A 12,628-nucleotide genomic window follows, 5' to 3' on the forward strand; every position below is an offset into this window, starting at 1 on the left:
AAGCTCCAGGATTTTGACCGAGTGACAGCGAAGGAACAGCGATATATTTTGAAGTCAAGATGGTGAGTGTTACGATCCCAGTTGATGTTATAATTGGACAGGATGATTCCAGGATGGAACACTGGCTCAAAAGACCGCAACTTTTACTTTTTGTAGAAAACATAAAGGAACAGAATCACAGGACTGCCAATTAGCTTTTAACAAAATATTTATTAAACACGAAGAGTTTGACGATAACAAAATACTCCTTGACTCACACTTACCTTCACAAATGTATCCAGATTTCAAGAATAACATAGATTTAAAATTCCTTATGCTATAATGTTCTCAGTAAACACATGGTTCCTTTAAACCCACAGGTTGGCTGCGATCAGACAAGCCCCACTCTGAAACCAAGTGGCAGATGCAACTCAATCGATCCTCTGTGGATTTCTCCTCAAATTTCCCCCCAGATGATTGTCACGAGTGTTTCCAAACTTGGCTCTCAAAAAGACACGTGTTAATATCTCCTTCCAAAGCAACTTTCTCACTTCCAGGTCTTCCAATTGTTCTTTCAAACAAGGCTTTCTCTCCACTCTTTTAGCAAGAAGCTGCCTCTAGGTTTTTAACTCTCAGAATTCCTTTGCCTTGAATTGCAACATGCTTCCAAAATTCTGCATAAACTCAGATCATCAGTCCGTAACAGAATACAATTGCTTCAAAATCTGGATTTAAGGACATCAAACCTTCCCACTATTTCAGATATGCGGCTTCTCTTTCGCCAACCTCATCAGTTCTTTTCTTCCCAGGTCTGAGTTTAACTTCCATGAATAGTATCCTGTTCCAAAGACAATGCTGTTCCTTTTTTACTTAAATATTCCTGAAACTTCTTTTCCATTCCCGGGTTTCTCAAACGAACTGTCCTTTAATTCCTCTGGAGCTTGCTTTCGGACACATTACTCCATTGTATGGCTTTCCTGCTTCTAGTAGAGCTGAGAGCTGCTCACTCTCTCGTTTCCTCACCCCAACTGCTATAGAACAACGAACAAAGAAAATTACAGCACAGGAACAGGCCCTTCAGCCCTCCAAGCCTGCACCGGTCATACTGCCCGACTGAACTAAAACCCCCTCCCCTTCCGGGGACCATATCCCTCTATTCCCATCCTATTCATGTATTTGTCAAGACGCCCCTTAAAAGTCACGACCAAAGATTATAAATTCAACTAATACTACACTCAAAAAACTTTCTCACCCTCAAGGTGCCCCTGGTTGCTATGCAACAATGCATTATTTCTCCAACTTCACGTTTATTTTTCACGCCATAAACTCTCTCAGCACAACAGGAATACAATTTCAATTGAAACCTATCCCCCACACATGCAAACACCTTTGTTCAACATGAATCCAACCAAAGTTCTCCTCTTCCTACACAGAAACACTAAATCAAACTTACTTAAATCTATACTTTATTACTAATATTTAACAATAGAAACATAGATCACTTAAAACTATCTCTGTTTTCCTGACATGAGTGACTTAGAGAGGAAACTCCAGGTGGTGATATTCTCATGTATCTGCTGCTCTTGTCCTTCTAGATGGTAATGTTCCTGAGTCTGTAAGATGCTGCCTCAGGAGTCTTGGTGAGTCCCTGCAGTGCATTTTGTAGATGGTACACACTGTTGCTCCTGTCCGTCGGTGGTAGAGGGAGTGAATGTTTGTGGTTAGTGTGTTGATCAAGTGGGGCTGCTTTGTCCTGGATGGTTTTGAGCTTGAGTGTTGTTGGGAGCTGCACTCATTCAGGCAAGTGGAGAGTATTCCATCTCATTCCTGACTTGTGTCTTGTAGATGGTGGACGGGCTTTGGCTGGGGGAGTCAGAAAGTGAGTTACTCTCCTCAGGGCTGCCAGTCTCTGACCTGCTCTGGTAGCCACAGTGTCTATGAGTTTCTGGTCAATGTAACCCCCGCAGGATGTTGATAATGGAAGGGGGATTCAGTGATGGTAATACCCTTGAATGTCAAGGGGTGATGGTTAGATCTTCTCCTGTTGGAGATGGTCATTGCCTCGGACTTATGTGGCATGAATGTTACTTGCCACTTGTCAGCCCAAGCCTGGATATTGTTGTATTTGGACATGGACTGTTTCAGTATCTGAGGAGTCACAAATGGTGCTGAACATTGTGTATTCATTGGCGGATATCCCCACTTCTGATCTTATGAAGGAGGGAAGGTCATTGATGAAGCAGCTGAAGATGGTTGGGCCTCGGACACGACCCTGAGAGATCCCTGCATTGATGTCCTGGAGCTGAGATGACTGACCCTCCACAACCACAACCATCTTCCTAATTGCCAGTATACGTCCAACCAGCAGAGAGTTTGCCCCTTGATATCCATTGATTCCAGTTTTGCCAGGGGTCCATGATCTGGGTGGCACAGTGGTTAGACCAGTTGGCTCACAGCCCCAGGGACCGGGTTCGATTCCGACCTTGGGTGGCTGTGTCGAGTTGGCACATTCATCAGCTTTTTTTTTGTGGATCATTTCAGTGGAAATGTGCTCTCCCAGACTCAAAGAGCATCAGCCCACTGGAAACAAAGTTGTGAGACTGGCCAGTCCAGCAGAAAGAAACTCTCCGACCCTCCCACTTCACCAATTGTCAAAATGAACATGGTTCAGTCCTGGATGTGATTAACAGCAGCAATAACAGCAGAATCCAACCCCTGTCATCACTTGTGAACTTACTGGTGTCTCAGCAGGTGGGATGACTGAGTGAATCCCTTTGTGAATCCTTGTGAACTCGTTGGTGTGTCTGCAGGTGGGATGACTGAATGAATCCCTTTCCACACTCAGAGCAGATAAACGGCCTCTCTCCAGTGTGAACTTGCTGGTGACTCTGCAGATAAGATGAAAGAGCGAATCCTTTCCCACACTCAGAGCAGGTGAATGGTCTCTCCCTGGTGTGAACACGTCGGTGTGCCTGCAGGTTAGCTGAACGAGTAAATCCCTTCCCACACTCAGAGCAGGTGAACGGCCTCTCCCCGGTGTGAACTTGCTGGTGATTCTGCAGGTCGGATAACTGAATGAATCCCCTGCCACACTCGGAACAGGTAAATGGCCTCTCCCTGGTGTGAACCTCCTGGTGTGACACTAGGTGGGATGATTGAATAAAACGCCTCCCACACTCGGAGCAGACGAATGGCCTCTCCCTGCTGTGAACTCCCTGGTGTGACATTAGGTGTGACGATTGGATAAAACGTTTCCCACATTCGGGGCAGCTGAATGGCCTCTCCCTTGTGTGTGTTCCTTTGTGTGTCACTAGATGTGATAACTGAATAAAACGCTTCCCACACTCGGAGCAGGGGAACAGCCTCTCCCTCCTGTGGACTTCCTGGTGAGTCACTAGGTGTGATAATTGAATAAAACACTTCCCGCACTCAGAGCAGTTGAAAGGCCTCTCCTTAGTGTGGGCTCGCTGGTGTATCTGCAGGTGAGATGACTGAGTGAAACCCTTTCCACAGTCGGAGCAGGTGAATGGTCGCTCTCCGGTGTGGATTTGTTGGTGATTCAAAAGTTCAGATGAATGATTGAATTGCTTCCCACACTCAGAGCAGTTGAATGGTTTTTCCCCAGTGTGAACTTGCTGGTGTGTCAGCAGGTGGGATAACTGAGTGAATCCCTTCCCACACTCAGAGCAGGTGTACAGCCTCTCCCTACTGTGAACTGCTTGGTGATTCCACAGGTCGGCTGCCTGGAGAAAACCCTTCCCACACTCAGAGCAGATGAAGGGCCTCTCCCCAGTGTGGCTGCATTGATGAATCTTCAGGGCAGATGGGGAGCAGTCTCCTTCCCCACACTTGGAGCAGGGGAACAGTCTCTCCCCAGTGCGAATATGTTGATGAGTTTGCAGTGCAGACGGGATATGGAATTCCTTACCACAATCCTCATCTTTCCCCGGTTTCTCCATGGTGTGGATGTCCTTGTGTCTTTCCAGGTTTAACAATCAGTTAAATCCTCATCCACACATAGAGCATGTGCACTGTCTGTCCCCGCTGTAAATGATGTGATATTTTTGCAGTCTGTGTAACTGGTCTTTTGACAGTCAGTGTACTGGACACTCTCACTCAGGCCTGTGTTTCTTGGTGCCTTTCCAGTCACACTGATGTGACAGAAAAAACAGATAAATATTTCTTCTTCTAGATTCAAAGTCTGATGATATTCAGGTTCTGATAATTTGAGTGACTCTATTAAGCCTTAACATGTTTTGAGATTGCTGGCAGCAAATCTTCCCCTTATAACTTCCTGTAAAATGAGTTTACAAAAGTCATCACTGTCAGTATCAAACAGAAATTCAGAATAGACAATTCTAGTTTCTGTGGAACATTTCTTCCTTTCTCGTTCCTCTCGATCTGTACATCTCCATCCCACACCCTATCCCTGTCTCCTCACTCTGCTGTATGTATAATACACCCTTCCAATTCTCCTGAAGGTGTTGATTCATGCTGATCAACAAATCCATACTCACTGCTTCTTCTCCAGCACTGAGATATCTTCATGCAGGCTGCCAGTCTAAATACCTAAATATACTTAGTGAAGTAAAATGTATGTAACATAGGGGACCAGTTTAATAAATAGAAGTACAGCAAGGCTATGAGATAGAACATTATTTCAACAGTGAACATTCTTGAATATCAATTGTTTGGCTATGAGGGTGGTGCATTTTGATACATTCAATATTTCAAAATGAAATTAGATGGGCAGTCAAAATAGACTGGCAGGGGAACAGGGATACAGACGGGATGAGGAGCATATCAGCCATGATTGAATGGCGGAGCGGACTCAATGGGCCAAATAGCCTAATTATGCTCCTCTATCTTATGAACTTATGGGGGAATGGGACTGACTAGTTGGCTCTACAGATAGTTAGCATGGACTTGAGTTGCTGAATGGACTCCTTGTGTGATACAATAACCCGATTACTGAAAATAAACTACTTAGTTACAGTATTAACAAAACTAAAAATAATAAAAAATGAACTTTATTACTGGACCATGCATAATATATCTAATTTGTACCATATTACAAGACTGCACACATCTCTGTCCTATATTAATTTACTGCCCCTTAAATTTCAGCTATTTCCTCGGGAAATCACTCCTTTAAATTGTGAACATTAGGAAAGAGACCATCCTCTTAACCAGACAAATAAATGTGACAAGTTGAGGAAGCAAAGGATGGCAATGTCTTTAAGAGGGAGAGAGATACCTGGGCCAACCTTTCCAGAGTCTGCAGCTCCCTGAATTCACTTCCTTTCCCTTCAGTTGCTGCAAGTCCCCAATTTAACCCCAGAATGAGAAAAAGAAGGAGAGAAGAAAACAAAGTGTTTTACTGACATGTAGAAAGAGGTTTCAGTCTGTCTGAAATCCAATCTGCATTGTCACAAAGCCCGCACTCTGATTGGCTGGAGGACCAGTGTCCTTCCGGTCCTCCAATTCTTCCCATTGGTCAATACCCCTCATGAAGACAGTGGTGCAGCGGAAGTGAGTGGGAGACACTTTGACCTCGGTCGCTCTCAGTTGTTGGCCAATGGGAAACGCTATCCTCCGCACATGCGCAGCACTTCTCTGGGTTCATCATGCGCAGTCCCACCCGGCGAATAGAGCGATTTCCTCAGCGCGGGGGATTGTGGGAGCCGCGGCCGCCATTACTCGGCCGGAGCCCAGTCTCCAAACACCTGGGACTGCGATGGATGGGATGGGGAGGAGGCGAAGTGACCCCATCCAGATATGATGTACATCTGGGTAGTCACTGGAATTGATAGCGAAGCCGCCTTAGCAAAATTCAGGTGTAAAAATTTAGACACCTGGGTGACATATTGGGGAGTGGAATAGCTCAATGTGAAACTGAACCCCAGAGTCAGCAGCGTCCTTGGGGGAGAACTGGGGAAAAATAAGGAGGATGGTCAAAAGAATTAGGCTTACAATTGATAGGGAGGAGGCAGATGTTTAAAGTTTGAAATTTGATTAAATTTGATTTATTATTGTCACATGTATTAGTAGACAGTGAGAAGTTTGTTTCTTGTACGTTTTACTGACAAAGAGAAGGAAAGAGGAGGGTGCAGAATGTAGTATTACAGTCATAGCTAGGATATAGAGAAAGATCAAATTAATGTGAGGTAGTTCCATTCAAAAGTTTGATGGCCTCAGGGAAGAAGCTGTTCTCGATTTGGTTATACATGTTCTCAGACCTTTATATCTTTTTCCCGATGGAAGAAGGTGGAAGAAAGAATGTCCAGGGTGCGTGGGGTCCTTGATTACGCTGGCTGCTTTTCTAAGACAGTGGGAAATGTAGACATAGTCAATGGATAGGAGGCTGGTTTGCATGATGGATTTGGTCTTTCATGACCCTTTGTAGTTTCTTGTGGTCTTGGACAGAGCAGGAGCAATATCAAGTTGTGATACAACCAGAAAGAATGCTTTCCAGAAAGGGAGGAGAAGGTTATGTGACAACCAGAATATCAGTTTCAAATTTCTATCCTGTGCTTACATTCATTGCTTTGATAGATGTTTTTATTTACAAGGGATTAGAATGGAAGGATTTTCAGTCAGAAATATCTTGGTTCATTTGGACACGACTATCATCAGTGATCAAATGTCAGGGGAACAATGATGCCCTGTTCAAAAAGATTTCAATCATCAGTGCGAATGGAAAAGTTGAGTGATGCACATTCCCAAGAGAGAGAGAGATTTCCAGGGAAAGAGACATAAGAATATATGAACGAATGAACTAGGAGTAGGCTACTCAGTCCCTCCAACCTGCTCCACAATTCAATAAGATCATGGCAGATCTGATTTTAGCCTCAACCCCACAGTCCTGGCTACTCCTAATAACTTTTCAGTCCCTCATAAATCAAGATTCTATTTGACTGTGCTTTTAACTTATTCAAAGACAATGCTTCCACTGTCTTTTGAGGAAGAGTTCCAGAGACTCACAGCCCTCTTCGAGAAAACATTAGTAATCTTGGTCATAGATGAGCAAACTCTTATTTGTAAACATATGCTCCACCCCTGCCAGGTCTAGATTCTCCATTAAAAGAAAACATTCTCTCCACATCCACCCTGTCAAGACCCTCAGGTTTTGATCTAATCACCTCTTACTCTTCTAAACTCTAGTGGATACAAGCTGACCCTGTCCAACATTTCCTCATCAGACAACCTGTCTATTCCTGGTATTAGTCTAGAAAACCTTCTCAAAACTGCTTCCAATACATTTACATCTTTCCTTAAGTAGGGAGACCAATACTGTGCACAACACTCCAGATGTGGTCTCACCAATTGTGTGTACAACTGGAGCATAACCTCCCTACTTTTGTAATCACTTTCCCTCACTATGAACAATAACATTCTATGAGCTTTCCTAATTACTTGCTGTTCCTGTATACTGGCCTTTTGGGATCCGAGGTGATCAAAAAGTTGCTGACACCTGAATCTAGCCTGTGAAACAAGTGTGTTCTGTTAGCGTGGTTGGGTACCTGAGAGATTGTTTGGAAGCTTGAATGCACATGGAGATCGAGGCCAGACGAATACAGAAAGAAGTTGAAATCCTGGCGGTGGATCCTTGGTGAAGGCATCCAATAGAAAGAATTGTATAGGAGAAGATTCCAAAGTGTCATCTTCGAGAGTGTGGGATTGGAAATGCTCATGTGGAAGACAGAATTTCAGTGAGATCAGTTGGCTCACAGTTTGACAACCATCTGGGGAAATGATGAGAAATCCAGAGAAGTTGTATTCGGTGACATCTGTCACTTGGTTTCAGAGTGTGGGGTGTCTGGCCACATTTCACCGATTGGTTTGCATGGACTGTGAACTTACTGAGAATATTTGAGTGTAAGATAAAGTTTGTAACTTGTGTAATGGTAGAAATCTGTTTATATCTGTCAAGGTATTGCTGGGGTGAAGGAGAGTTAATTCTACTTAATGTTTTCTTGTTTAATAAAAGTTTACCAAAAATCTCTGTCTGCTCATCCAGCTATCTAAACAAAATAATAGTGAGGATCTATCAAGCCATCTTCCATCCTGGAATCTGACATTGCCAGTAGTAACATCAGCTGATACAATAAGGTACTTTCACCTCTATGAGGCAGTTCAGCTCTTTTCTCCATGTTTGAACCAAGGCTGTAATGAGATCAGGAACTCAGTGACCCTTGCAGAACCCAAACTGACCATCAGTGAGTAGTTTCTTCTGAAGCAAGTGCCACTTAACAGCAGATATCCCCTTTCATCACTTTACTGATGATCAAGGGAGGTTGAATGCACCAATAATTGGCCGGGTAGCATTTGTCCTGCTTTTTGTATGCAGGGTGTACCTGATCAATTTTCCTCACTGCTGGGTAATCAGTAATTTATAAAGATTCAGGATAACTCCCTGCTTTGCACTCCATACCTCCATTCATAAACTGAGGACCCCATTAGCTTTTTTAAAAAAACAGCTTTGTCAACTTGCCTTGTCACAATCAATGAATTTTGATAAAATGCTCTCTGAGTTGGTGCAGACTCGATGGGCCAAATGGCCTCCTTCTGCACTGCATGGACTCTATGATAGAACTGGGCATTGCCAGTGTGCATGTGAAAACAAACACGGTGCTTTTGAATGATATAACATAGTGGCAGCATGTAGATGAGAGATAGGAGGGGCCATGGATAGATCCCAGAGGGACTCCGAGTTCAGGGACTTGGGAGAGAAAAGTGATATGAGATGGAGCGGTTGTTGGCGAGAACGGTGTGGTCACAGATTGATTTTTTAGGATGGGTGATGGTGGTGAATTTGAAGGGAGGAGGGACAGAATTAAAAGAGATTAAAAGAGATTGAGAGCTGCAAACAGTATCAGCTAACACGGGAAAGGTGGGTGCTCGGTGGTTTAGTGGGAATAGGGTCAATACAACAGAAGACAGTATGTGCTCTGAGAGGGCATAAGTGAGATATAGGATAGAAACTGGAGAAACCTGGGGTTAGGACTTGGATGAGGAACTTTCTATAAAGTCTGGCTCAATGGGCTAATGGAAGGAAGGGAAGCAGCAGAGGTAGTTGATCAATTTGTCTCAATCTGAGTGACAAAGAAGCTCCATGAGCTCCTCACACTTGTTACTGGAGGTGAGGATGGAAGGAGACAGGGGAGAGGGAGAGCCCTTCCAAAGAAATTAACATGAATGAGAAATTAAAAAGATTTACCGCACTGTGTGCTTCAGACAAAACTGATTTATTTTCCTTTGATCAACAATATTAACTGTAACAGGCCTGGAGTTTATTCACATGAACAGAAACAGACTCCACTGAAGATGGTTGTCGTGGATGAGATTAACAGGAAAATCCAATCAATGTAGTTACTTGTGAACTCGTTGGTGTTTCAGCAAGTGAGATTTCTGAATGAATCCCTTCCCACACTTGGAGCAGGTGAATGGTTTCTCCCCATGTGAGTGCGCTGGTGGACAGTGAGGGGTGATGATCGTCTGAACCCACTCCCGCAGTGAGAGCACCTGAATGGTCTCTCATCATTGTGAAGATGTTGGTGGGACATCAGTTCCTCAGAACCTTTATAGCACTTCCCACAGTCTGGACCTTTGAAAAGTCTGTCTTTAGTGTGAACCCGCTGATGTCTCAGATGGGTGGATGACTGCATAAAGTCCTTCCCACACTCAGAGCAAGTGAATGGCCTCTCCCCAGTGTCAATACACTGGTGTCCAGTGAGTTGAGATGATTGCCTGAACCCAGTCCCATAGTGAGAGCACCTGAACAGTCTCTCTTCAGTGTGAACACTTTGAGGGGACGTAAGTTCCCAGGAACCTTTATAGCACTTCCCACATTCCGGGTATTTATAAGGTCTCTCGTCAATGTGAACTCGCTGGTGTCTCAGCAAGGTGGATAAATGGGTGAATCCTCTCCCACATTCAGAACAGGTGAATGGTCTCTCCCCAGTATGAACTCGCTGGTGTTTCAGCCAGTTGGATGAATCACACACGGAGCAGGTGAACAGCTTCTCTCCAGTGTGAACTCGCTGGTGCGTCAGCAAGTTTGATAACCGAGTGAATCCCTTCCCACATATAAAGCAGGTGAATGCGTCACTGAGTTTCCAGCTCAGACGGGTAACCAAATGCCTCCTCACAGTCCCCACATTTCCACAGTTTCTCACCAGTGTGAATACGCTTGTGTCTCGACAGGCCAGAAGATTGGCTGAAGCCTCGTCCACACACAGAACACATGTACGATTTCCCACCAGTATGAACAAGGATTTTTTTCTTTCCATGTTCAAAATTTGATGATATTCAGTTCCAATAATTTGGGCAACTTTGTCAGATCCCGATATGATGTTTGGTTTCCGGTTTCCCTGTTGCAAAACCACCCCTTCTAAGACCCTGTCAAGTGAATTTAAAACAGAAAAAAAAGTGAGAGAATCCACAAAACACAAAGGCAGGTTGTGAAATTGAGCTGAATAAATATGGCAATTTTTGGGGCTGGCACAAGGAAAAAGTGAGCATGGAAACTGCTGGATTGTTAAAAACCCAACTGGCTCATTAATAACCTTCAGGGAAGGGAAGCTGACCCCCATCTGAGCCGAGACAAGATTATGATCTCTATGAGGGGAGAAGAGGGAGAGAGGATTGGAAGCAGAAGAAGAGAAAGAGAGTGATTTTCTATTTGTACAAATCAACCAGGATTTTAACAGAAGTGTGTCAAACACTTACCCCTAACATCTCCCCTGTACCTACCCCCCAGCACCCTAAACTGGTGTCCTCTTGTAGCAGACATTTCCACCCTGGGAAAAAGCCTCTGAGAGTCCACCCGATCTATGCCTCTCAACATCTTATACACCTCTATAGGTCTCCTCTCATCCTTCGTCTCTCCAAAGAGAAAAGACCAAGCTCCCTCAGCCTATCCTCATAAGGCATGCCACTCAATCCAGGCAACATCCTTGTAAATCTCCTCTGCACCCTTTCAATCTTTTCCACATCCATCCTATAGTGAGGCAACCAGAACTGAGCATAGTACTCCATGTGGGGTCTGACGAGGGTCTAATATAGCTGCAGCATTATCCCCGGACTCCTAAACTCAATCCCTCGATTGATAAAGGCCAGCACACCATACGCCTTCTTAACTACCTCCTCCACCTGCGGGGCTGCTTTCAGAGTCCCATGGACCCAGACCCCAAGGTCCTTCTGATCCTCTACAGTACTAAGAGTCTTTCCCTTTATATTGTACTCCTGCATCCCATTTGACCTGCCAAAATGGACCACTACGCATTTATCTGGGTTGAAGTCCATCTGCCACTTGTCCGCCCAGTCTTGCATCCTATCTATGTCCCTCTGTAACTTCTGACATCCCTCCAGACTATCCACAACCCCACCAACCTTCGTGTTGTCGGCAAACTTACCAACCCATCCCTCCGCTTCCTCATCCAGGTCATTTATGAAAATGACAAACAGCAAGGGTCCCAGAACAGATCCCTGGGGCACACCACTGGTGACCGACCTCCATTTAGAAAAAGACCCATCTATACCCACTCTCTGCCTCCTTTGGGCAAGCAATTTCTGGATCCACTGGGCAGCTGCCCCTTGGATCCCATGCCCTCTCACTTTTTCTAGAAGCCTTGCATGGGGGACCTTATCGAACGCCTTGCTAATATCTATATAAACCACATCTACCGCCTTCCCTTCGTTAATGTGTTTAGTCACATTTTCGAAGAACTCCACCAGCTCGTAAGGCATGATCTGCCCTTGACAAAGCCATGCTGAGTATTCTTGAGCATACTAAACCTCTCTAAATGCTCATATATCCTGTCCCTCAGGATCTTCTCCATCAGTTTACCAACCACTGAGGTTAGACTCACCGGTCGGTAATTTCCTGGGCTATCCCTATTCCCCTTCTTGAAAATAGGAACCACATCCGCAATCCTCCAATCCTCCGGCACCTCTCCCGTCTCCATCGACGACGCAAAAATCGTCAGGGACTCTGCAATCTCTTCCCTCGCCTCCCACAGTAACCTGGGGTACATCCCATCCGGATCCGGCGACTTATCTATCTTGATGGCATTCAAAGATTCCAGCACAACCTCTTTCTTAAAGTCCACATACTCAATCCTTTCAGTCCACCGCAAGCCCACAGTACATCCACCCAGGTCCTTCTCCTCTGTGAAAACCGAGGCAAAATACTCATTGAGCACCTCTGCCATTTCTACTGGTTCCATACACCGAGCTGTGTGTGTTTGGTGCCTCAAAAAAATACAATCTCATCTCCCTCCTCACCCTCTTTACCAATTACCTTCGAAGGTGAGAATGAGCCTGCCAACCCCTTTCACCCGCTTTCTCTAAAATACATAAACTTAGTCATGAAAAGCCCAGCTAAATAAAATGTTATTCCTGAGAGTTTATTCATGAAGCAGAACATGGTTAAAAACACAAAATTATTTCAGATCAAAGCCAAGGGTAAAAAGGTGTGAACAATGTTTCTCTTCAGCTCCTCTGTAATCTGTTCCCATGGTCCCTTGCTTTGGACACAGGGACACTGAACCCTGGGGGTCATATCACCATGACCCAGTCACCCCTCCCATGCCCCAATTAGTTAAAGGCCTTTTCCAGTCAGTTCCCCAGCACCTTTTGCCTCACT

The 12,628-nt window shown here is 44.7% G+C and overlaps 2 protein-coding genes across 2 annotated transcripts in view; both read right to left on the minus strand.

Annotated features, from left to right (window-relative positions):
- LOC144484829 (uncharacterized) overlaps positions 1–12,628 on the minus strand; it is a 153,524-nt gene that overhangs the window by 106,938 nt on the left and 33,958 nt on the right. The window contains exons 5-7 of the mRNA XM_078203191.1: positions 3,400–3,687; positions 2,741–3,147; positions 940–1,010 (exon numbers count right to left, since the gene is read on the minus strand). Of these exons, the coding sequence (XP_078059317.1) occupies positions 940–1,010; positions 2,741–3,147; positions 3,400–3,687 (766 nt within the window). The remainder of the gene's footprint in view (positions 1–939; positions 1,011–2,740; positions 3,148–3,399; positions 3,688–12,628) is intronic.
- Positions 1–12,628, minus strand: part of LOC144484830 (uncharacterized) — a 124,936-nt gene that overhangs the window by 9,903 nt on the left and 102,405 nt on the right. The window lies entirely within an intron of this gene.

This window comes from Mustelus asterias, unplaced genomic scaffold (genome assembly GCF_964213995.1).
Source record: "Mustelus asterias unplaced genomic scaffold, sMusAst1.hap1.1 HAP1_SCAFFOLD_129, whole genome shotgun sequence".
NCBI lineage: Eukaryota > Metazoa > Chordata > Chondrichthyes > Carcharhiniformes > Triakidae > Mustelus > Mustelus asterias.